This window comes from Triturus cristatus, chromosome 6, assembly GCF_964204655.1.
Source record: "Triturus cristatus chromosome 6, aTriCri1.1, whole genome shotgun sequence".
NCBI classification, from domain to species: domain Eukaryota; kingdom Metazoa; phylum Chordata; class Amphibia; order Caudata; family Salamandridae; genus Triturus; species Triturus cristatus.
The window spans coordinates 78,728,465-78,754,994 of NC_140589.1; the positions used below are offsets into that span (position 1 = coordinate 78,728,465).

General features: G+C 46.8%; 1 protein-coding gene across 1 annotated transcript in view; it reads left to right on the plus strand.

Moving 5' to 3' along the window:
- CCDC167 (coiled-coil domain containing 167) overlaps positions 1 to 22,184 on the plus strand; it is a 33,965-nt gene extending 11,781 nt beyond the window's left edge. The window contains exons 3-4 of the mRNA XM_085610250.1: positions 3,825 to 3,877; positions 18,818 to 22,184. Coding sequence (XP_085466376.1) covers positions 3,825 to 3,877; positions 18,818 to 18,921 — 157 coding nt within the window. The 3' untranslated portion in view covers positions 18,922 to 22,184. The remainder of the gene's footprint in view (positions 1 to 3,824; positions 3,878 to 18,817) is intronic.
- The last annotated feature ends 4,346 nt before the right edge of the window (positions 22,185 to 26,530 follow it).

Consider the following 26,530-nt stretch of genomic DNA (forward strand, 5'->3'; position numbering starts at 1 on the left):
GTGAATTGAGTCTTGTTTCCAGAGTTTTCTAATCTCCTTATTTAGTTGTCTTCCCCCCCCCCCCCCCCCCAGGAGTGATTTGGTCAAGCAGGGGCATCTTTCCTGTGATTATGAAAGTGATGAGTTGGAAAATTGTCAATAAGTTGCGTTATTGTGGATTCCCATATTTGCAACTGAGTATGCCTGATGATGAACTCCACTATTGTAGATACCTCCGTGCTATTCCAAGTCAGCCTTTTCAGATTGTATGCACTCTGGAGAAGAACCCTTAAATTGTTGCTTCGTAGAGCTCTTAAAGGATGGATGGTAAATGGCCACTCCAGTCTTGGTTTTATTCGATAACTGTGGATCATTTGGAACTGCTTGATATCTACTTGAGTGAAATCTATAATGCTGCTAGAATGGTTTGAGACTCTAGTAGTGGCTGCTGGTTGGTCTTGGGACCAATGGCCACTGAGGGCAAACAAGCCTATATTCAATAATGCTTCAATGCTTGTTCTGCCTTGGCGATTAGTTCTGAAGTGATTGTCTATTACGGAGAAAATGCTGTTTATGACTAGGAGCGTGGATTGGGCATGATGAATCATATCTATTTGAAGTAGCGACCTGTTGGAATCACATGACCAGACAATGGCGGCCTGCGGATAAGTGAATTGCAGTGATTTGAGTAGAGAGGATAGAGACTCTCTATTTTTCCTGCGTTTTGCCGCTTGGAAGGATGGATGTATACATTGCAGCAAAGTAAATAGGTGACATTATCAGATTTAGTTGGATGGTTTGAATCTTGCTGAACTGAGAGTTTGACGCATTGAACCCATGACTGGCCTAGCTAGGTTGATCGATTCTTGTTGGCACCTTAGATGGGATGCAATAGATGTTGATACACCACCAAAGGCTCTGCCTTGTTTTTTTTATTTTGGTCGCTTGTAAGTGGTGCTCCTTGAAGCCTGTGATTGGCGTTTGAAACACAGCCCAAGTTTCCTGCTATAATAAGATGAAGGACTCTTGAAGAAAGGAAATTCAGTCAATGTTGTCCACCTTGCAACTTAGGCCGTTTGTATTCCATGAGTACAGTTTTAGATTGATCTTGCTTGAGACTGTGTGTTTGTGTGTTCATGTGACTCTTTGGTAGTGCCACATCCCACACTGTGGATAGAGATGCTTTTCTCATAACTTAGGGCTCCTGGAGCTGCTGAGTGCTGGATACTCCGGTTTGGTCAACAATTTGGAAGTTATTCCATGGGGGCCTATAGTTCCCCTTAGTTCCCAACTGATGGTAGTATTAATATTTTGTGATGATTTTGGATTGGGACAAAGTGGGCCTGGGTACCGCTCTGTCTCCATGTTTTTTACTTTGATGCCCCATTTCGAAAAGCAGTCCCTATGGTGCCATGGCAATGTTTTGTTTGCTCCAGGAGACCTCCGTGACTTCTCTTCCTGGGGCTTCTAAATCGAGTTTGAATTCAATACTTTCTATATGTTGAGTTCTCAAATGGCTTAGGGTGTTGATTGTACTGGCCAGTTTCAGTATGGCACTTCTATTTAGTATATCGTTATGTCTTCTGGACTTATAGCGAGGGATCATCTCTAACTTTGCTCGTTCTTCCCAATTTGGTAGGTCAAGTTGAATATGATCTCTTTTGCTGCGTTGGGTTCCCACTCAGTTAAATGTTTGGTTGTGATGCACTAGTGGTTGTTGGGGGCTTAAATGTTATCTTGTACCGGGCCGAGCGGGGGTCCTGAGGTGCTTGAGTGTTTGACGGACTCCTGTATGACAAAGCAGTTGATCTAAATAGAAGTGTATGATTAGTTTGCTCAAGTGTCCGCTCTTGGGCCTCCTTTTTGGTGTAGTGCGGAGTTATTTGTGCTAAATAACTGCAGTATTTATTTACTCCGGGTCAACCCGGGATGTTGGTACAGTATTCATATGACTTGGTTCGCTTTGAGTTGGCTCGGGTGAAGCATGTCTTTACCATTGCCGGCTCACGGTTGTTTGATGAATGTTGCCATTTACTGTGTCTTGCTCTTCCGTGGGGAAAGCATCTTGGAGAGATTGTTGAGGAGGGCCAGCTAAAGTGCCACGCTGATCTATCAGTAGTCTGAATAGATAATTTGGGAACCTGACCTTGGTTGGTGTTCGAAGTGCTTTATGTCTGTTTACTTTCATTTTGTCATCTACCTGTATTGCGTCTATGTGGGATGGGCCACTGTGAGGAGTGGGGGAATGCTAACCTTTTGTTTCTTTTGACGATCTGGAGTCCTTTTGATCCTAGAAGGAAATATGGAGGAAAGTTTGGGCCTGATCTTGTTGACTTTAGAGCTGGCTGTTCCTCAATTTCCTAGGCTGTTTGTGCTCCCTTTTTGAAAGGGGGGTGGGGCTGTTGGCCTTGCTCCGATCGGTGTTTTCTAGTTACTATGGGCGATCCATTTCCGCTTGTCCGATTGAGAGGCGCGATTGTGGTTGACCGATCTTCGTTGGGTATCTGAGACTTGGCCGTGTTTCCCTCAATGCCCTGGGTTCTCTTCGTGTGTAGTTGTGTACCTTTTGTGGGGGATGATGACAAATTAGTTGGACTTATGGTGGGCAGATAGTCCAATTGGGACAAAGATGGCCATGATTTTACCTCTGCTAGTATTTTTCCGTCAAAATGTTGGATCGGTTTTAGAAGGTCTAAAGTGGTAGCACACGTATGATAAGATGTGCTGGGATAATTTTGGACTCGCTTGATCAATCCATTTAGTTCCTTGAGGTTCCTTTGAATGTCTGCTACATGTATGGCTATCAGGATCAGTAAGTCTACTTGAATCTCTAATTTAATAAAGTGAAATGTTAGTGCTGACTATATATCGTCTCATTGTATATCGTCTCGTGTGTAAGAATGGAGCCCATAACGGAAATGGTGAGATGTGCTCCCTGTGATCTGGGTCGACTGTAACGTGGGGCTGATGGTTGTTAGAGTCTGGGGTTGCTGGATTAACCTTAGAAATAACCTTTTCCGGTGGACTGGGGACTAAAGCGATGTCCTGGTTTCCATGCTGAAGGTTTATCGGAGAAAGTAAAAAAAATTTAGTCCTGGATTAGACCGGAATTCAGTGGTGTTTGATTGGGTGCCTTCTTCTTCCTTAGTTGCCTCCTTGATTTCGTCGAACAGACTAAATAATAATTTATGCCACTCTGCTGATGTTCCTGAGGGTTTTCCGGTGAGCTGATTTCTTGCGTTGGGAGAGCAGCAAACAGTGGTTTGGAAGTTTGAAGTATTCCTCCTGTAGAGGTCTCCAGCGAACGGTGGGTTAACGAGACCCCAATTTGCTGTTGTGTCTCGGGTGCGTGCTCTTGGGCGTTAATGACTAGCAGTTGATTCTGGTTAGAATTTGGATATTGGGGTTTGCCAGAATAGGTGGAGGGAGAACGTCTTCCAGCAAGGACTATATGTCTTGAGACCTTGTAGATATTAGGAGGTCCGTTATTTTCAGCTTCCTACCCGTGGATTTTTTTTGGAAGGGTTGTTTGATGTCATTGTTTGTGGTTCATGCAGTGGTGATGGCGAGTTTACATTCCTTCCTTTCATAAAAAGGTTAAGACCGGTGGTGAGTTGGTGGTGTAATTTCCTCGCTGTGTTTCTTTCAGCTCCATACAGCATTAAAACTTCTGATTCCAAACATGTTTTAATGAAATATTTTGGAGCGTTCTAAATTCATGATCTATTTTAGTAGAACATGAGCAAAGTGTAACAGTAGACTTTACCTTCTGCATGCTTAAGTGGAGTTATTTCATGGAAGGATCAGGACTTGACAGAACCTCGTCTCTTTTATTTTTCTTTCAGAAACAAATTGGAGAAAGAAAAAAAAGCCCTTGAGTCGAGGGTCTCAAACTATGGTAAGGTATCACAACCTAAAAGATTTTGGGTTCTTTGGGAAGCATTGTTTTAGATGTGCTGAAGGATAACAGTATTTTAAATCAGATTTTTGTTATTAGCATGCTGATAGGTTGCTAAACTATTGCTTGGATGAGTCATTTTGCGACCTGATAAAAAAGTGACCACTCAACTGTTAATAAAGTCCTGATCCAGGGAATCACCCTGACCGTTTAAAAGCAACTGAGAGGGGACTGAAAATTAAAGGATCCAATAGGGGGCTGAAAAAGCAATATAGCAAACCATGTGGGTCTAGCACAAAAGGACAAGTTAACTTCGGTGACACCTTATCTGGTAGCAACATAATCTAGCCACAGGTTCCTTACCTTTGATCTTCCCAGGCGTCCGATTGGATCCAAAAGATTTTTCTTCAAGCAATACCCCTGCACTCTGTTAGGTAAATTTGGTCAGCTCAACATGATGTAGTCAACACAAGTTTCGTGTTGCCTATAAAGGCGACACCTCGGCACGCTGACGTCAGTTACTTTTCATGACTTTCCGTGCCAGAAACGCAAAGCTATGAAGAGTTCTAACAATGGTGTGTTTGAAAAAATTAGGGCCACGAAAGGGAACCTTGACCCTAGAAACTTGTTTGCAGTGCGGGGATGATGGGTGGGTCAGTAAGGAATCTGCGGCTATATTATGTTTCTACCAGGTAAGGTGTTACCAAAGGTAAGTAACTTGTCCATCTCATAGAGACATCTAGCCACAGATTCCTTACCATTGAATAGCTACCCAAGCAATACCATTTCAGGTGGAGGGCTGTAGACAAGCTTTAAACTAGGAGGTCCTGCAGTACCGAACGGGCGAAGTGCCCCGATCCGACTGTAGTGTTTGGTTAATGTGTGCAGACATGCCCACGTCGCTGCATGGCAGATATCCAGTGAGCTTTACAAATGAACTGATTGATTCTGGGACTCCACGTGCTAGTGCAGTGGTCGCAGCTTTCGCTCTGGTGTAATGACCTCTTAAATATTCAGGAGGCTGCTTCTTTGCCAAAGCATAGCAGATCTTGATGCAGAGAATGACCCATTGAGAAATGATCTGGTTTCTGCACCACCCAACTTTTCTTCGCACCAACATACCCCAAGCAGAGTTGGTGGTCCACCCAGAAATCCAGATGGTGGAGTTGCTCTTTGTTGTGCTCTTTACATGAAGACACTGGTAGCCATGTTGTAAGTTTCTAAGGCTTCTTTATTGGTTCCAGTTCCAGGTAATATCAGTCTTAGTTCAGCCATGTACCAGCTCCTACACCAGCCCCACCAGGAGCAGCCTGCCTAGCTGCTCAGCCCATCTCCAACTGTCACCACTCATCCACACAGGCCCCCAGGCATTCCATTCATCAGAGGCACACCAACATTCCGTTACCATCTCTCACTCTGGCTGAGCAGCCAAGATGACCTAGGCTGATTACAATTAAATGTAATACTCAGGATATAACACTCTTCTTTTTTAGAGGGATGTGTTGGAACGTAGAAAGTGGGAAGGTGACTGATTGTCCCAAATGAAAAGGTGTCGCCTCTTTCAGAAGGAAATAGGCACCAATTTGTCAGGGAATATCTTCAAGAGGGGGGGGGGGGGGGGGGCTTGGACGATGAAGCATGCAGCTCGCTTACCCTCCTGGCAGATTAGTGCCACTAAAAAGGCTGCTTTCATGACAAGCAGCCGGAGGGGGGAATTGTACAGGGGCTCGAAAGGAGCACACTTAAATAAGGATGGAGAGAACCAAATTAAGGTCCCACTGAGGCATAATGGAGGGAGAAGGTGGAAAAATAAGTACAAGGCGCTTCACAAATCTATGTACAGTGGGTGACTTAAATTAAAAGGGTTGGTCTGGCAGCCTCAGGAAAGCAGACAGATAGCCTTTCAAGGTGCCTAGAGCAGAGCCCTGCTGGGCAAGGGTCAAACTAAAATGCAAAACATCAAAAGGGGAAGCAGAAAGAGAGTAAATTGACTTTTCTATAAATATATTACAAACTTGTTCCATCGGTTGGCGTACACCGTCTTGGTGGAGGGTCACCTGGCTGCCAAAATACCATTACAAACTTCGAGAGGAAGGTCGAATGCTATCAACTGCCTCTGCTCAATCTCCATGCAATAAAGTGTTGAGTTGACAGGTTCGGGTGGAGGACACTCCCGTGCTGCTGCGAAAGAAGATCCTCCCGAAAAGGCAGCCTGATTGAAGAATCGTTGCTCATTTGGAGAACCTTGCGATACCAGTCCGGAATCACAAGAATGACTCGGGCCCAGTCGTTCCTGAACTTCTTTAGAACTCTGGGCAGGAGTGGTATGGGCTCAAAGGCGTACAGGAGCCCTGAGCTCTACTCGCGACACAAAGCGTTTCCAAAATGAGAGCCGCCTTGAAAACTCCAGTGTGCAATATTGTTGACATAGTGCATTCTCAGTGAAGGCAAACAGATCTAACCAAGGCTGTCCCCACTGCTGAAAGAGACCTTGCGCCACCTCTGGATGGAGATGCCATTCGTGATCCGCCAGGCTTCGACTGCTGAGTTTGTCTGCCCTGGCGTTCAAAGAACCTGCCAGGTGTTAAATCTAAGGGATATGCCCTGCTGTTCCAACCATGTCCAGATACTCGGGGCATCTTGACAAAGGGTTCATGACCCCACCCTGTTTGTTGCAGTACTACATGGCAGTGGTGTTGTCAGTGAACACCTGCACTAGCCTTCCCTTGATGGAGGCTTGAAAGGCTTTCAATGTCAGTCGGATCGCCTGGGGCTCAAGCATGTTGATGTGGAGTCCGGATTCCGCTGGAGACCAGAGTCCCCTGATCTTCACTTCTCTAAGATGCCTGCATTCCAGGAGGGATGCATCTGTCATTACTGTGAGGTCCGGTTGGGAAAGGTAGAGGGGACTGCCTCTGGCCCAGTTGCAGTTTGTCAGCCACCACTGCAGGTCTTGTTCCCTCAGAGATCTGGACCATGTCCGTGAGATTCCCTTAATGCTGTATCCACTGGAACTTCAGGTTCCACTGCAGAGCCCGCATATGACATCTGTCACTAGCAGGATGCAGGAGGCCATGAGCCCAGCAGCCTCAGTCATTCTCACTGTAATCCAGGATAGAAACAGAAATATCTGAATCATAGCCTGAATATTCTGGACTCGCCTTTTGGGAGGAAAGGCTCGAAGCTGCATTGTGTCCAGAACGGCTCAGATGAAAGAGAACATCTGAGAGGGAGTCAGGTGTGACTTCGGCACGTTGATGGTCAACCCCAGCAAATGCAGGAGGTTTGTCATAGTCTGGAGATGGGAGCCAACATCCTGGCGTGAGCCAGCCTTCAGCAGCCTGTCGTCGAGAAGACTTGCTCCCCTAAGCTGTGACCACTGCCATCAGCTTGTTGAACATCTGAGGGGGGCTGGTGAGGACAAAAGGGAGCACGGTGCACTGAAAATACTTGTTGCCTACTGTTGGCAAGTGGATTATTGGTAGGGGCAAATGTAGGTCTGCCACTGGCAATAAGGCCACTAACACATTATAGTACTCAGCATAGGTCTTAGAAAATTATTCCTATGCTCAACCCTTGGTAACGATGTTGCGAGCAGACAGGCTTAACTTCAAAGACAGGTATGTAAAGCATTTAAAAACACCATTTCAGTAATAATTAAGACACAACACATAATAAAAATCCAACACCAATTTATAAAAATAGGAAATATTTTTATCTTTAAAATGACACCAAAACGACAAAAATCCAATGTAGGGGACCGGAGATATGATTTTTCAAAGATGTAATAAAATACAGCACTTAGAAGATTATAGCACCATATTGCGATACCTGCTCGCTAAAGACCGGGTCAGAATCAAAGTTTCAGGCCGGGCGCGATGGAGCCCTGAGCGGCTACAGCTCGCGGCAGGTCCTGGTTCAGGTTCTACCTTCACACTTCTAAACTTTTCTTCCCGAGGGCCCTCAAAGCTCCCAGCCAGTCCGGATTTGGTGAGGTTTTGCCAGCTTGACTTGTGACGAGGTCCCGGTCAACTTCCCTGGAGCGGATTTCTCAAGATGGCTTTAGCGGGGCAACCCAGGAATCCAGGCCGGCACGCGATGGAAGGCAGGCGGCTTGGCTCTTGTGGTTGCTCCTGGTCACCTTTTTTTCTATGAGCGGACGTAGAAACTTTACTGGAGCTTTTTCTCACGGGGGTCTCTCGATGCTCCTCGTGTAGCCGGATCCGGTGAGGGTTCGCCGGCTTCAGTTTTCTTCTAGTTCTGGTCAAACTCTGGAAGTTGGACCCATGGAGCTTTTAGCAGGATGAACCTGGTTGGTTTGGCCAGCTCGCGGTTGAAGGCTGGCGGCCTGGTAGGCCAGGTTGAGTCGGTCCCTTTATGGAGCTGTTTTTTCAAAGTTGCTCCAAACTTCTTGAACTTCTTCCTGAAGTTCCTCAAGGGGTCCCAAAGTGTCTCATACTTACTCCAAGGGTCTGGAAGCTCTAAGATGGTCCTTGAAAGTTGAGGACGTCCGTTCCCACAATCCACTGGTACAAAACCCTTACAAATCCACTGATGGTTCTCCAAGGTGTAGATTTAGTTGGTGATGTTCCATATGAGCTCTTATAACCTGTAGCTTTCAGGGAGTCCACTCTTTAGTTCTTTTTCAGCAAAATAATCCACAGGGCTGTAGTTTCTGATGGTGCAGTCTTCAGAGGGCAGGCCTTAGAAATCTTTGCCCAGCAAAACGTCTTAACTGGGCACTTCTTGCTTCAGTACGTTTCAAGCAGCCGATCTGGAGGGCTCTGCCCCTCTCAGATACTTATTCCTAGTTCTCTGGGTCAAGCAGGAGGTCACTTCTGACCAATGAGAGCAAGGTAACTCCTCCAATATATGACCACATCCTGTAGAGTGTGGCATTATTTTGTCCCTGAGTGCATCAAATCTTCCAAATCGATAATGGCTGATTTTCCAGCAAGGAAGTAAGAGCTGGCTAAACACACCCCCTAGGATGGCTAATTTACTTAGACTCTCCCCCCTGCATCTGCTCATACCTTCCTTAATCCTACCATCTGCCTAAGGTGGGAAGTTCAGAGCTGTAAATGACACTGGTCTCTATTCTCCTCTTTGAAGAACATAGTTTACGACTCCTCCCCCTGGCCTGGCATACCTATGGAACAGCACACTGCCCTGCCAGCAGAGTTGGTTAACCCCAGGTGCTCTTTATCACCTCTTCAAGGCAGCCTGGCTAATCCACTTAACTCTGACCAATCAGGGCAGACCACTGGAAGGCTGAATTTGGACTTGCAAACAAGTAAGTCTTATAACTTCTTGTACGTACACTTTAGGAGAAATTCAACAATATGATATTATTTATTAATACCATTCTGGGAAGTCTTTGAATGGCATTTCTAGCCCTCTCCTATCAAGAGTTGGTAATCAATAACTTCCTACCATGTTAACCTATGTAACAGGGGATTTGTAATGGGAAAAATGACTAGGGCCATTTTTCCAGCACCAGGACTTACAAAAACATATTTTATAAGTACTTGTCTTATATCTACAGGAACCCCACCCCATGTGCAACTAGGGGAGACTTTAGGGGTTATGAATCTGTAGAAATATTGCAGATTCTCCCTCCACAGTGCTCCTAGCATCAAAGTTGAATTTGAGCAGCACTTTACCACAATGTGGGGAGTGAAATGTGAAATTTCACTTTACCCAGGCAAATAAAAACTCATTTTATAAGGGTGTACCTTATAAATATCTGACCCCCACCCCTGGGGGTTCTTAATATGCCACAACATTGTAGGTTATCCATTTTTAAGTGCCCCAAACCCCAAAGTCGAGTTTGAGCACAATGTACTTTTTAAAAGCAGTCCTGGCACCCAGTGCTGCTTCTAAACTGACCTCAGGCTTCAGCAGTGCACACATGCAAGTGCAACAAGAGCTGCTGGCCTCTAAACTGCCATGCCCCAGGGTACTGGGTACTTCCAGGTAGTTTAAATCCCCCTGCCCTATTATATAGTAGGGGCCTATGGGGGAGGTCATGCCAATCACAGGGGTACCCCACCATACCATTGTGTACCCTAGTATATGTAAGTATTTAAATTGTATTCCAGTGTGTCTCTTTCAGCATAGCACTGGCCCTGGGCCTGGTTAGGCACAGCCCAGGGTCAGTCAGAGTCAGTTACCACCAGTACCAGTCAGCAAAAAGTTGGGGGGTGCCCAAGGCACAGGATGACTGTGCAACACCTACCGTAAGCCGCTGATGGTCAGACAGGATGCGAATGTGGTAGTAGGCATCCTGCAAGTCCAACACTACCATCCAGTCTCCCGGGTCCAAGGCAGACGAGACCTGAGCTAGTGTGAATGTTGTGAATTTTTCATTTTTGAGGAAGTAGTTCAGGGCTCGTAAATCTAGGATAGGACAAAGGCCCTTGTCCTTTTTCGAGACAATAAAGTAGCAGGAATAGCAACCACAGCCTACTTATAGCTCCGAACCCTCTCTAGGGCTCCCTTGGCCAAGAGAGTCATGAGTTCCTCTTGGAGTAAAATTAAATGTTCCTCCGTCAGCCAATCTTAGGATAGAGGCATGGTGGTAGTAGCCCCCTTAGACTATCTAGAGGACCCACCTGTCCAATGTGATGGTCTGCCGGTGGTGCAGGTGATGGCTTATCCTGCCACCCACTGAACACCCATGGTCTGGATGGGCAAGGCTAGGAGGGTTTGGAGGCTGAAGCTGGGGATCTGACCTGTCCTCTGGCTGCCCGACCCACCTGTTCGAAACGAACCGCGGTTGCACCGGGGTTGCTAAACTTGTGCGGCTCGGTGGCTGGGGTATGACTGGTGCAGCTGAAAGCCCTTTCTGTAGCAGCGGAAGGCAGCTGGGGACGTGCGGCCACTGAGAAGCCCAAGGACATGGCTGTAGCCCGTGAGTCCTTGAATCGCTTCAGCGCTGTGTCTACTTTATCTCCGAAGAGACGGTTGCCATCAAAGGGCATGTCCATGAGTGAGGCCTCAAAGTCAGCTGTTGTCAGCCAGGCGTGAGGTCTGACAGCCACCAACAATTAAATCACTCTGCCCAGCAAGTCAGTTGTGTCTATACCACATCAAATGGTGAACTTTGCTGCATCTGTCCCATCGGACACTGCTTGGGAAATGACAGCCCAGGCGTTCTTCGGGACCTGTGCCAGCACTTGCGCAACCGTTTCCCACAGAATGTGGGAATAACAGCTCAATAAGCATGCAGTGTAAACCGACCGCAATGGAAGACTGGTGGAAGAGAACATTTTCTTGCCCCAGCTATCCAGCCTCTTGGAGTCTGAATCCGTGGGAGCGGAAGGGAACGCGCCCTAGGACGTAGCTGGCTGGACTACCAAGTTCTCTGAAGTAGGGTGTATGGTGAGGACTTTAGAAAAGTGCTAATTTGTGCATAGTAACCCCCTCCCCCCCACACACACACATTTTGCCTGATATCTAATGCACTTTGTCTGACTGTGCCCTGGGACCCTGCCACTCAGGTTCCCAGGGTGTGTGTTCTTTCCCTAAATTGTACTTTTGTTTCCACAGTTGGCACACCTCTGGCTCGCATGTAAGTCCCTTGTAAAAGGTACCAGTGGCACCAAGGGCCTTGTGACCATAGAGAGTCTCTAAGGGCTGCAGCATGTATTGTGCCACCCTCGGAGACCCCTCACCCAACACATATCCACTGCCATTGCAGACTGTGTTTTGGTGCATACAAAACTTCAGAGCTGCCTGTGGTATAGGTAAGTCACCCCTCTAGCAGGCCTCGCAGCCTTAAGGCAGGGTGCATTATACCACAGGTAAGTGTGCCGCTGCATGAGCAATGTGCCTTTACAGTGTCTGTGCCATTCACAGGCATTGTAAGTGCAGTGGAGCCATATTGAGTACATGGGCTGGGAGTTTGTCATTACAAACTCCACAGCTCCATGATGGCTTTACTGAATAATAAAGAGTTTGGTAACAAAACTACTCGGCATAATTAACCCTCACTGATGCCAGTGTTGGATTATTTACAAAATGCACTCAGAGGGCATCCTAAAGATATCCTCTGAAAAAACACTCCTTCATGTCCAGCTGACTGGTCTGCACCAGGCTGCCACACACAGACATGTTTCTGACACCCTGAGGTGGGAGCTCTTGTGCTCTCGTGGGTCAGAGATAAGGGCTGCTTGGAGTGGAGGTGCCGACACCCAAGCAGGAACAGCATTCAGGGCAGTGAGCCTCAAAGGGGTCCTGCCCTTTAATATCCTAGCCAGGGCCTCTCCAGCTAGTGGAGATGCCCGCCCCCTTGACCAAGCTTCACATTTGGTGGCAAGGTCAGCAGGAAAATTAGTATTCAGGAGAGGTGTGTTCCCTGTCTGCTAGAACCACCCCTAGGCGCCCTGGACCGAGGCGACCAACTCCTTAGGAAATCCATCTTAAATGGAAGGATTCTACCCAATCAGGTTAGGGTGATTTCCCCCCCTCATCCCCCCCCCCCTCTATCTGCCAGCACCTGTAACACCTTAAATTCAATATTAGGGGCACCCCTGAACGTTTCTCCTCAGATTCCTGCAACCTAAAAAGAAAAGGACGCAGAAGACGCTGTGCAGCAAATCTAGAAGACGACTGCTGACCTGGCCCCAGCCCTACCGGCCTGTCTCGAGCTTGAAGACCCTAAGAAGAAGACACCTTTCCTGTGGCCAGTGACTTCCAAGAACCTCAGGAAGACTGCCCTCTTTGATAGAGACCTGATCTCCCAAGGACAGCGGCCCTGCCCAGAAAACCTTCAACTTAAAGGATTACAGATCTGCGGTGCCTACCCACTCTGAACTTGACACCCACGTCCCGAGTCTGAGTGACTTACCTGTCCAGTGACATCTCCCCAGCGATCCAGACCTCAACTCATCAGTGGCTGACCTCTCATGGACCCCACGAAGTCACCTACAGCCTCATCACATGGGGTCCCCTTGATCGCGATCAGCTCCGGTAATGAAAATCAGACACCAAAAGGCACCCATGCATCCTCAGGCCCCCTACTTTGGGGAGCCCAGCTATTGTGCCCAGGCCTTGCCTGGCATCCCCACTTACCTCTTCTACCGGTGGTCACCTTCATCCAGCCTCCTGGTCCGAGCCTGCAGCCTCTTTGTGTGACCGAGATTCTCCCTTTGTTTGCATTGGGAGCCCAATGCTGATTTACACCCTGCACCCGGCCGCTCCTGTACCGCTGAGGTGTAGCTTTGGTGCAGACTTGTGGTCCCCGTGCTCACCTAAAACCCTGGGCCCTGTGCCCTGAAACAACAGGTACCTATCTGCAATCTGCAACTTGTTGGGTGCCTCCAGTCTCCATTGACTAACCTCTGCACCCGCCACCCCAGTGCCGCTGGTGGTGCAGTACCTACTGTAAACTGAACCTTGCCCAGTGTTGGTCCAAACCCCTGAAAACTAGAAGAGTAAGTCGTGTACTTCCCTGTTAATGCATATACTTTTTTTTCCTCCCACAGGATTGCATTGCATTTTCTCCTATTGCATTCTAATGTCTGTCTTTTCAACTGGTAAGTTTGCTACTGTTTTTGATTGATAATAGCAAAGTATTCCGATAACTCTAAAGCAGATTTACTGCCTTGCAAAACAGTCCCTACTGTACTTCTAAAAGTATTACCACTCTTAAAACTGTTACTTACCTGAAACTGAATTCCTCTTGGTTCTAAAATAAAATAACAAAGTAATAACTTTTTTATACCAAAACCGTTGGTCTTGGATTCAGTCTTTGAGTGTGTGTAATCATTCCTTGCCTGAGTGTGTACAACAAATGCTTAACACAGCGCTATGATAAGCCTAACTGCTCGACCACACTATCGCAAATGGAGCTTATAGTATTATCTACTTAAGCCTCTGGGGATCCACTTGACTCTCTGCACACTATACCGTACTTTGGTATAGTATATGCAGAGCCAGCTTCCTTCAAGGACATTTGAGTCGCCTGTAGCTGGGCGGTGCCATGGACTGTGCTTGGACCAGGTTCCCAGTAGGACGTCCATCAGGGCTTCGGTAAACGGGAGTAAGGGGTCAGAGGAGGAAACTACCGGCTGTAGCACCTCCATCAAGATGGTAATCTTGACTGCAACTGAAGGAAGCTGAAGGCCAGGACCTCAGCTGCCCTTCATACCACCATTGCATAAGACGCTCCCTCCTCCGTAGCCACGGCAGGGAGAGAAAGCATGCCAGTATCTGGAGAAGTATCCAGTCCACTGGCCGTACTGAATTCCTCATACCAGTCCATTTCCTCATCAGGCTGGTCTTTTAAAGGGTGCAGCGACCCCTCCCATTCTTCTCCCACTCATAGCCCTGCAGGATAAGGCTTAGGAAATGACCTGGGGCCTGTAGGTCCTGTCGGCACTGGGGTACTGGCTCTGGTGGGTGCTGGTGGTGTCGTGGTGAGGTCGCAGTGGCACGACCGAAGCAGGTCTGGGTCCATGAGGGGTAACGGGCAGGAGCTGAACCAGATGGAGCCCCCTCTGACCCTGCGGGGTCCGAAGGCGCACTGGAGGAGTCAGGCCACCCAAAAATGAAGCGCATGACCTCATAACATTGTCTAAGTTGGGCGGGGTTGCTCTGGCTCATGGAAAATCGGGGAGGCACAGGTTCTGTAGAACGAGGCCTTGAATACCAAGGCTTGTCCCTCACATCAGCCGATGAATGGGGAGAAGTTGAAGCACAATTCGACTTCTTGTGCTTTGTGTGCCTCTTACCTGAATGTCCCAATGATTTTGAGTGGGACACCCAGAGCAGTGCCGGGACCTTCCTCTTAACCGGGACCTCTGAGGAGTCGAGCAACACGTTTTCACCTGTCAGCCACAAGCAGCTTTAGAGTCCGCTCTCTCAAAGCCTTTGGAGCCATGGCCTGGCAGTCGGAGCACGACTTCGAGTCATGGTCGCGCTCCAGACACAAGAGACAACTCAAATGCGGGTCTGTGACTGACACGGCGTGGTGACAGGTGCCACACGGTAGGAACCCTGAAGTCTTTCTAGATGTGTGTTTAACTACACACCAAAAAAGGGATAGACCTAATGTTGAAAAATCCTGTCAAAAAGTGACCGGGGGTAGCTCTCTTCACGGATCAGCGCTCAACTGGCGCAGAGAGAAAACTGACGTCAGTGTGCCAAGGTGATGCCTTTATAGCTAACGCTTACGTCACTACCAGTGCTGCCAACGGCGACGACGTCATGCTTAGCTGACCAACTTCACCTACCAATCTTCTGGATCTAGTCTGACACCTGGGAAATTAAAAGGTAACAAATCTGCAGCTATATGTCTCTTTATCAGATCACTTTTTTAAGAGCCTCATTTAGATCTCGGTGGACGGGTTACTCTATCACAATGGTGACAGATATCCCGTCCGACAAAATATAAATCCCATTGTATCCTATAGAATTTATATTTCGGTGGACGGGATATCTGTCACCGTTGTGACTGAGTAACCCATCTGCAGAGATCTAAATCAGGCCCTTAGTGTTGTTTTGGAGGTAGAGGATTTTTTTTAATATAAACACTAGGCCCAAATTGAAGTTACACATAGGAAACAAATGGAATGAATAGGGATGTCTGTTTTTATGGATTCCAATGCTGTTTTTTCCTGGTGTTTTAAAATTCCATGTTTATACACCCCCCTGCTAAAAAAGCTGTGATTTTTGCACGGTTTACAAAACATTCTGCGTTTGTTGGAGCGTGTGTACAGCATGCATTTTTCAAGTAAAGCAAATACAATCCAGGATGTTTTATTTTCCTCCATGGGCAGTGTATACAGTGGAATTCTGGACGGTTCTGTACTCTCTCAGAAATAAGTTTAGTTTTTAGAGTCATTCATGTGCCAAGACTATTTGAATTTTTATTTTTAAAAGCAAATGTCTACCCACAGTTGTAAGTCATTCACACAGTTGTAAGTCATTCACACAGTTTCAGAGTTACGTCTGATTAATGGGCACATCTGTATTCTCAAACTCTGGAGACCTTGTTTTTTCTCTGCATGCTTTTTGCTTCTCTGCAATCTTCACATTCCTTTATTGTGTGGATATTCATCTCTCCCAGGTGACCCCTTCAGGCATTGCTGATCCTTTAACCTGCTTCACTTGCCATTCTTTGTCTTGTTCTTTGTCTTTTAAAGTGCAACCTTCTGTCATATTGAACTGGCTCTAGGTGTCGCATATAATATTTGGCAACTACAAATGTCTGTATTACACTGGTTTGCTATGTTGAGAGTGTTTCATGTTTTACCACTCTGTCCTGCACATTGTGCCAACACATTGTCCATAGATACCTGTACTTCTACTGTGCACAGAATGTTTGGATTGTGTTCCGCTGTAGATACTGACTTATGAGCAAGGGATATTGTTGACCGGCCATTTTACCAATCGGTGGCAGAATAAGAAAACTAGTAAAAGATTAAATATGAGGTTAATTCTCCCGAACAATTGTTCAAGCTAATTGGATCAAATGTGAAAACATTCTACATCTTTTCAACAAAAAAAAGCAAAGGAATAAAAACACATATTTAGTTACATTTCTAAACTGCAAGCATGGTAATCTTGGATCAATTTTCCATACTGGATGTCTTCTGTAACAAAGTAACATTGTGCTGGCCTCTCCAGTAAGAAATCGCACTTTAGCTTTCACATGTAGTGAAATCTGTGTTTATTATTAGGTTTTTCTAGAGCGCGCCGCTACTCAAATGAGTGTCCCAGTGGTAAGGTCTGGTAACCACAAGTCAAGGTAGATTGATTATTGTAAAGCCAGACTGAACAGCCAGGTTTTAGACTTTGTTTAAAGGCACTCTCATCTTTGGTGGCCAGTAGATGGCGAGGAAGGTCATTCCAACTGGAGGCGGCAATGACTCGGAAGGAAGAGCCGCCCCATTTATTCCTCCTGGTTTTTGGCAGAACAGCCAGCATGGCATCAGAAGAACGCAGAGCTCTCGTTAGCAGGTATTGTGTCTGTTGACCATATATCAGGGACCGTTCTTATAGAAAGCTCTGTCAGCCATCACCAGCCCCTTAAAGTGAACTCTTCCACGGATTGGCAGGCAATGCAGACTCTTAAGGTGCAGACGAATATGATTATTTCCAAAGATTTAGGAGAAGTTGGGCAGCAGCATTCTGCACTAACTGGAGTCTTTTGAGGTGGTACATTTGGTAGGCCCCAGTACAGCGCATTGGTGTAATCCAGCCATGAGGTTATAAGCACATGAATAACCATTTTCTGGAGTTGTGGGGGGAGCAAGAAGAAACCCTTTTTTTAGGGATCTTAGAAGCCCGAAGCATGCACCTGCCACACTGTCCACCTTGAGACTAAAGAATAGTTTGTTGTCGAATTTTACACCCGGGTTGCGTGCGACTTTGCCTGGGGTGGGGGTAGAAGGAGCAGAGCTGGGCCAGAAATCGCCACCCCAGGATGGCGGCGGGGTGTGGGGTGTCAAAATTAATACTTCGGTCTTGCTGGTGTTGCATTGAAGATTGCTCTGGTGCATCTACTGAAATACCGCTGACAGACAGGCTCCAACTCTTTCTATCCCATGTAAGGAGGATTTGCGTGTCGTCAGCGTAGGACACAACCTGTACCCTGAAAGATTCTAGGAGAGTTTCTATTAGGCAAACTCAGATGAGCGGCCCACTTAAAGTGGGGCTGAAATATGACCTTGCTTATCTAGGTTAAGCTACTGCTACTCATAAGAAAAATTATTTTCCACAACATTACTATTTTTTCTAGTGTCTGTCTATGTTTTGTTCGAGCATGCTTTTAAAATGGTAGTTGCCCTGAATGTACATGACACCAAGACACCTGTTGATGCCAAAATGTATTTGCAATGAAGCAGCCACCAGTTGCTCGGACAGCCTCTTACACCGAGACCATTCATGACACTAACCTATTTAGTCCTGCTGCTACCATACAAGCCAACCTCCTTTCTTCTCTGACTCAATTTCTATATTTGTGTGTCTTTATATTACATATGTGGCAACTTTTTTATTCTAAATGTACGTTTTGATAAAAATGAATCTCCTGTGATTATGAAACATCTAGGAAGACCCTACACGAATACTGCTCTGTTATCGCTTAACTTGTGCATTGTAGTGAGATGTCAGAGATGTAGACTTTTCGGGCCTGATTCACAAAGGTAAGCGTGCAGGTCTGTGTAAGTTTACTCTTTTTCGGTATTCACAAAACTGAGATTTAATAGTAACTTTACGACTGCAGAGACTCCGCACAAAAAAAGATAGGCCTATCCTATCCTATCCTATCCTATTATGTGCGGAGTTCTCCGCCCCGGCAGCTGTTTTACTTACACAGACAGAGCTGTAAGTTTATCTTTGTGAATTAAGCCCTTTGTAGCTAGTTATGGTTTGTATACAAAAGAAATCTTTCACCGAAATTTGGGAACCCACAGCCAAGATTGAAAACAAAAAGAAACGGGCTTTGTGTGACACACAACTGGCACACACTAGCCCAGTTCTTATCAAGAATAAAGGACATGAGCAAAAGACAAAACCACTCTGGGCCACTCAAAGGCTTCTGGGGAACGTGTGAAAAGAGGTTTGCATTGTTGTCCAGGAGTGATGCATTCAAGCTGCGAGAGCCCATTGGAGAAAAAAGAGACTGATATTGGCTGGTAGAAACTGCAGGTACTCTGCCTCCCACAAAGTTGTGAAATAAATAAATAAAAAGCTTTGTAAGTTGTAATTAATATTGCTATATTTTGTTGGCTCTCTTGTCGCCGTACCCCTGATGATGTAACTCTGTAATAGCCACGCTTGTGCCAGTAAGGGGATGCGTTTGGAGTTAGTTGCCTTTGATGGCAGCATTACATTTGGCTCCGGTATGGCTAATGTGAGTGCGCATGTTGGAAACAATTTATCCTCTGCAGTCTACCTTTAACTGGCATCTTGTTTCCCTTTGTTTTCCAGAAAAAGAGTTGAAAGCGCTTCGTCATGAAAATCGGAAGAACATGATGCTTTCAGTGGCCATCTTTCTCCTCATCTTTGTAATCTACAATTGGTGGACCATGTAACTTTGCATTGTTACCTAAGGCTGGACACGTCTTGATGTCATCCATGCTCTTTGGCGTTGTCCAGCAGGTGATAATGGTCTCTTCTCCCTATGGTGAGAGATTTCCATGCAATCAGGAACGTTTTTAAACTGTCTGTAACATCAATAGACGGCATATAGAAGGCCAAAGGCGTCTCCTTGGAGGATACTGTGAGAGGCAGCAAAATAAAAAAATGCAAAAGTGTATCTCAAACCCTATTGTTTGAATAGGGCCCACAACATGTGTATTCCACCTCCCCTGCCCGCTAGTGCTTTTCCTGGTTCTGGTGATGAAGCTAATGTAGCCCAAAGATGATTCAAACTTGCTACGAACACTACACTTTGTGTTATGAGCCTTGGCACCAAGCGATTGGTGCCGACTTGTTCGAAGACAGCTGGTCATCCTCACCTTCTCTTGGCAGGAGCCAATAGCCTACATTTAGGAATCTGTGTGCCAAATGCTAAAAGATATCTGCTATATCTCCTTGGTGGACATGGGCATCCTATGACATGGTGGCAGTTTTAACTGGTGGCAAAAGAAGGAGCATCTCAGAGTTGCTATCAAGGGTCTTTGTTGAAGATCAAGTAAGGTGGGTGTCCATACCTTTGAGCAATGTGCGTTATTGGAGTCCTCCTAGAGAGCTTTTTCACCACTGCCTGCACCCTTTCCACACTGCAAGCCCATGGTGTTGTCGACATTGCAAGAAAGATGGACTCCTGCTGCGAAAAGCCTGTCCTGATGCTTTATTTGTTGTCAATGGAGACATTCAGAACCTGCATGGTTTGTGATGCATTTATTGGCAAGGTGAGGAATGGGCGCTGCTTCTCAAGCACCAAGCGGCAGCAGGGAAACCAGCACTGGAGTTACCATTATGAGTGCCTCTGTTAAATGTGGTCCTTTCTCCAAGGTCTCAGTTGTTGAGCACTCCAGTGGGAAGCTTAGAGAAATGATGCGTTGCTGCTGATTGGTAGTTGTCAGGAGTTCAGTGGTTAGGGCCAATGGTTTCTCTGGTGAAAGCGATGATGGAAACCCATCAGGAGTTCATGCACAATGACCCACATCACGAGCAGCCTGGAGGAGAAGCAGTTTGGGCTCTTCATTTAAGCCAGAGATGTTATTCATTTGGATGCCTCGTGCTCATGGTCATAATGCAAATATCACTCCTCCTTCACATGGCTCACGCCCGCGTGCAACACCCATGTCTTTTGGCAAATGTTCTAGATTGTTACTAATGAATGTTGCATGAGAATCCAAGTACAACCACTGTCCTGGGACGGTTCTGGCACTCGCAGAGAGCTGCATAATCTAGATGTTAAAGTGCTGTGTGGAAGACACAAGAAGTACCTTGAGGGAACTGTTGTGTCCTAGTTACCCTCATGAAGAGAAACAAAGGGGTGACCAGATGGCTCACCAGAAGACGTGTGATAAGGTTTAGGCCATGGTTTATATTTTGCACATTAGTGAGGCTCCAATGCACAATAGGGCCGGCGAAACATGTTACAGATGGGACTGTGTTGTTGGCGTTAAAAGTGATACTTAAGTTGAACTTTGAAAGGAGAATAAAAAATTGATTTGGCATTTAGAATACTTAGGGTGTATGGTAGATGATGCTGAAATATTACAATTCTATTTTTCATGAAAACTAAAAAAAATAACTAGAGTCCTTACACAGTACCATTTTTTTGCTTTCTTCTGTGCTGTGTGTTGCATTAAAGGCTTCTCCATTCTGTCTGCCAGGTACAACCACCGAACATTATTTTCAAACCTCATTTCCCACCATTTCACCTTTCTTCTCTCCAAGTTCTAAAGTGTACTTCTCTCATTGTGCATAGCATGATAAAAAATAACCAAGAAGGAGAAGCAGCCTGCAAATAGAACTACAGTGGTTGATATGCATAGTCCCAAAAGGTCCTGGAATATACTCTGCCGCAAAGCGACAAATAGGACAACAGTGGTTGATATGCATAGCCCACTGAAGAAGGTCCAGGAATGTACTCTACCGCAAGGTGACAAATAGGACAAGAGTGGTTGATTTGCATAGGTCAGTGAAGAAGGTCCTGGAATGTACTCTACCGCAAGGCGACAAATAGGACAACAGTGGTTGATTTGCATAGGTCAGTGAAGAAGGCCCAGGAATGTACTCTACTGCCCCGCAGCAAATAGGACAAACAGTGGTTGATATGCATAGCCCACTGAAGAAGGTCCTGGAATGTACTCTACAGCATGGCGACAAATAGGACAACAGTGGGTGATATGCATAGGTCAGTGAAGGTGGTCCTGGAATGTACTCTACCGCCACGCAGCAAATAGGACTACAGTGGTTGATATGCATAGTCCAGTGAAGAAGGTCTTGAAATGTACTCTACCGCAAGGCGACAAATAGGACTACAGTGGTTGATTTGCATAGGTCAGTGAAGAAGGTCCTGGAATGTACTCTACCGCAAGGCGACAAATAGGACAACAGTGGTTGATTTGCATAGGTCAGTGAAGAAGGTCCAGGAATGTACTCTACCGCAAGGCGACAAATAGGACTACAGTGGTTGATTTGCATAGGTCAGTGAAGAAGGTCCTGGAATGTACTCTGCCGTGAAGCGACAAATAGGACTACAGTGGTTGATTTGCATGGGTCAGTGAAGAAGGTCCTCGAATGTACTCTACCGCAAGGCGACAAATAGGACTACAGTGGTTGATTTGCATAGGTCAGTGAAGAAGGTCCTGGAATGTACTCTGCCGTGAAGCGACAAATAGGACAACAGTGGTTGATATGCAGAGTCCACTGATGAAGGTCCTGGAATATAGTCTACCACAAGGTATGTCAATTTCAAGCAACCAAAGGCACGGAGTTACACCGAATAACCTTAGTAATGGCCATGTTCTTGTAGTGCCTCTTGCATTTCTAAAGGTACCTATGGTAAGTTACCAGAGCGGCTGTTAGCTAGTTCTCCACTAGAAAAGGCAATTTTTTTCTGATCTGCTGCACCTCGTTAATGCACAAACCATGTTGCATCAACAACGCGTTCTCATTGTGCATTGGCCTCGATTTTAAACAACAAAACACTACACACCCCAAGAGGTGCTGTGCTACTTTGCTATTCCCTAATACAGGATACATTCTTTGAGCCCTACTGTCTGTATCGGTGTTCAGCCAATGTGTTTTCCTTCATTAAACCTGAGCTTCTTCAGCCTTCAAGGCAGTTGTCGGTTTGGGCTATGTCTTCTAGAATAAAGGTATTTTTAAACAGTGACTTTTTAAATTATATTTTCAATATTAATAATGAGTTTATCTCTATCGCAAACAATGGTGGGCAGTACATAATCAAACACCATGTTAGGGAGTCAGCAGTCTTTGAGGGAGGGTAATCAATGAGAGAGTTCAATTATATAAAATATTGTAATATTAGTGATTATTGGAAGTTCCACATTCACCCCTGAGAGGAGAAAGGTTAATTGTTTTCCCTGATGTGAGGGTAGTGAGGCTGCTCGGGACTGTGCTCAAAAGCTACGATTCAAGATAATATTGAAGGGGGAGGGGAGAGCCCCCACTACTTAGTTTCAATTCCTATTGTGGTCCAAAAATAGAAATCCAAGCATATGGCTCAAACATCCCCATCAGAGAGAGAGACCTGAAAACAAATTACCCATCCGCACGCTGCCATCTTAAGATCTACAGCTACCACCCACCAGCCGCCCTGAAGAAGACGCCGGGTTAACAGGGCAGGAAATCAGCTGGGGGCAGAGGGGAGATGCAAAAAGGGGAACCAACCCCCAGAACTGCAAACCTATCAAGATTCTAATGAATTTATGTGTCCCCTAAAACTGTAAATCTATTAAGATTCTAATGACTGAATGTGTTCCCTAATATTCCAAGTGCAAGGCCTAAATGTGTTGTGTTTCCCAGATACAGACCTGTGCTGTGTTTCCAGAGTCACACTGCTGTGTGATTGTGACAGAGATGGACGGCAGGCCACAACCCAGCGGCAGATGTCGGAGTTACCTGTGAATCAGAGACAAAGTACAGGCGGTCTTATGTCACAGGGTCCGATCACAATGAATCTAATAAACACACAGAGGTGTTTCCTGCGCTCCACACTCCCACTGTAGTGATACTGTTAGGTTCAGGAGCTTCAGAGATCCCCAAAGACTTGCTGTCCATGTTCTCCACAGACAGGCTGTATGTAGTAGTGACGGGCTTCAGAGGCGCAACTAGAGCCAAATTTCAGGTCTCAGAAAAACTTTTGGGTGGTGCTAATTCTTCCAGCAATAGGCAGAGTGGAGCTGCAGGGGCGCTAAGAAGGGGTGAACAACAACAACCCCTCTTTTACAAGCAAATGGTCTTTTAAAGACCTGTGAAGTACTCGGGAGGGGCTGTTTGTGTGCCCGGGAAGCTGTCTCACCTCAGGCTGCCAAACACGACGGGGGGGGGGGGGGGCTGAAGCCATTTGGGCCCAATGGGCGTTGCGCCCCTGACGGGCTTCACTGTTCCTTTTTCCCAGAGACAGTTTGCAGTGCTGCCTACAGTAGCATCTGAGAGTGACAGAGAACGCCAGTCGCCCATCTGCATCCCTGAGTCGTGACTGAACACTATCCCGTTGCGGATGCACTCTGTGCACACCCTTGTGTGCTGTGAGCTCTTTTCACCCCTGTGGCAGCTCCTATTTGTATATTGTGTGTCACGGATATTCACACACATGGCAGCAGGCTTGTGGCATCATGGTGAGACCTGTGCCACTAAGAGCCGCTCAACTCTTGAATGTGGTGTTGAAGCTTCAATCATCCCAGATGAATTAACAGCTCCTGGAACCAGTCTCTGATGGGGAATGTGCCAGCAGCACAGGAAGGGTTTATCAAGTCATCAATGCAGATGTTGGCATTGGTGGCACGATGCAGCACCTGCCCAGGGCTAGAATAGGTACCAATGGGTGCCCTCTGCATAATCCAACTGTTCAAAATACTTAGAAGTGTCAGGAGGTGTGCAAGGCACATGACATGCACTCCATGCCATGTTGACAGAGTGATTGTACACTGCTGGGAATGGCGGTGCAGAGATAGGCCCCCAGCAGTGTGTGTCCTCCACCACTGCTGGCATCGATACCAGTGCGCTTTGCATGGTTTTGGGCATGATCGAAAGACGCACAGCTGCAACTTCCATGTCTACAGTAAATATCAGTGTGCCACACGTGCACCGTGTATTACTCCAGGGCAGTGGTAAACATCCTTATGCAGTGCTGGTTGTGCATGGCCGATTTGTGAAATGAGTGCCCTTCTGTTGATGGAATGCAGAAGTGTGTTCACTGCATAGGCATACATCTCTAATGCAGGGATAAAAACAGCAGTGCGAAGTGGTGGGGTAAATAGTAAAGTGTATATACACATATGCCATGAACATTTAAGAACAGGCACACCCGCCGAAACGCGCCATGCTGATCTAAAATAAATAAACTCTTGGAACCACGCCTTGTGCCCTAATCTGGCATGGCGGTGCACGTTTGTACCGAATAAAGGGCTTCAATGCTACGTGCAGTGCGAGTGCGTCCTTAATCGATGGGCAACCTTGGAGCGTGAATTTATTTGCGGCAGTCCGGCCGCAGAGGACGCACCACCCGATAATTGGGGGCCATGCAGCTTGGAACCACCGGGCTGTGTTATGGGTCTGCAACGAAGCATTGAAAACGTGCCCCACCCGCTGAGGCCCATCCAGGGGCTTAGAGAAGATTCCAGCAGAGACATTTAGTGCATCTATAAAGAGCTTAATAATTAAGACACGAACTACGAATCCCAGCAAGCATTGCGAACACCGCATTGGCGGAGCACATCAAGGTGCAGTAAATTACTTACTTAATGGGGGCGTGTCGAAGCAAGCACTCCACTGAACTGTCGAGCCTCTGAGGAAGGAGGAATCAACCTCTGAAACGCGTCAGGCTTATCGGCATGTAAGCTGCCAAATGGATTCGGCATGGCGGTGCACGTTTGTACCGAATAAAGGGCTTCAACGCTACGTGCAGTGCGAGTGCGTCCTTAATCGATGGGCAACCTTGGAGCGTGAATTTATTTGCGGCAGTCCGGCCGCAGAGGACGCACCACCCGATAATTGGGGGCCATGCAGCTTGGAACCACCGGGCTGTGTTATGGGTCTGCAACGAAGCATTGAAAACGTGCCCCACCCGCTGAGGCCCATCCAAGGGCTTAGAGAAGTTTCCAGCAGAGACATTTAGTGCATCTATAAAGAGCTTAATAATTAAGACACGAACTACGAATCCCAGCAAGCATTGCGAACACCGCATTGGCGGAGCACATCAAGGTGCAGTAAATTACTTACTTAATGGGGGCGTGTCGAAGCAAGCACTCCACTGAACTGTCGAGCCTCTGAGGAAGGAGGAATCAACCTCTGAAACGCGTCAGGCTTATCGGCATGTAAGCTGCCAAATGGATTCGGCATGGCGGTGCACGTTTGTACCGAATAAAGGGCTTCAATGCTACGTGCAGTGCGAGTGCGTCCTTAATCGATGGGCAACCTTGGAGCGTGAATTTATTTGCGGCAGTCCGGCCGCAGAGGACGCACCACCTGATAATTGGGGGCCATGCAGCTTGGAACCACCGGGCTGTGTTATGGGTCTGCAACGAAGCATTGAAAACGTGCCCCACCCGCTGAGGCCCATCCAAGGGCTTAGAGAAGTTTCCAGCAGAGACATTTAGTGCATCTATAAAGAGCTTAATAATTAAGACACGAACTACGAATCCCAGCAAGCATTGCGAACACCGCATTGGCGGAGCACATCAAGGTGCAGTAAATTACTTACTTAATGGGGGCGTGTCGAAGCAAGCACTCCACTGAACTGTCGAGCCTCTGAGGAAGGAGGAATCAACCTCTGAAACGCGTCAGGCTTATCGGCATGTAAGCTGCCAAATGGATTCGGCATGGCGTGTGTGAAACCTATGGTTTTTTCAGTGAATTTGTACGGTTTTTTAAATGCTAACTTACTTTACGCCATTCGTGGCGTGCGCGCCCAGTTAACGCAGTTCGTTCCGTGCGCGCACGGTGCGCTTCGCGCACCGTGCGCGCACAGTGAGCACGCGGTGCGCTTCGCGCACCGCGCGCCCACTTTACGCAGTAAGTGCCATGCACGCACAGTGGTCACGCGGTGCGCTGCGCGCACCGCGTGCCCACATTATGCGGGATGGGCCATGTACGCACGATGCGCTTCGCGCACCGTGCGCACATGGGGGACATATTATGCGCATCGTTGTGAAATATTTTGTTTATTATTTTCATTATTTTGATAAGCCATGCACTAATGGTGCACTTCGGGAACAATTTGCACATGGGGTGGGGAGAGTGGGGATAATTTTTTTTTTTTTTTTAAACATTTTTGACGTACGCGTACGGTAAGCGTAATCGGCAATTTTTCGCACTCAGAGTGCGAGAGAGAAAATGGCGGCCGCCGCTTCCTGGTTTCGGCCGATTCGAATGTTTACTAAGATCTAAGAGCCAATCAGAATCGCGCTCGCGCACGTCACCGTACGCGTACGGTAAGCGCACCGTAAGCGCACCGTAAGCTGGCTCAGATATATATATTGATTTAAAGGCTATTTT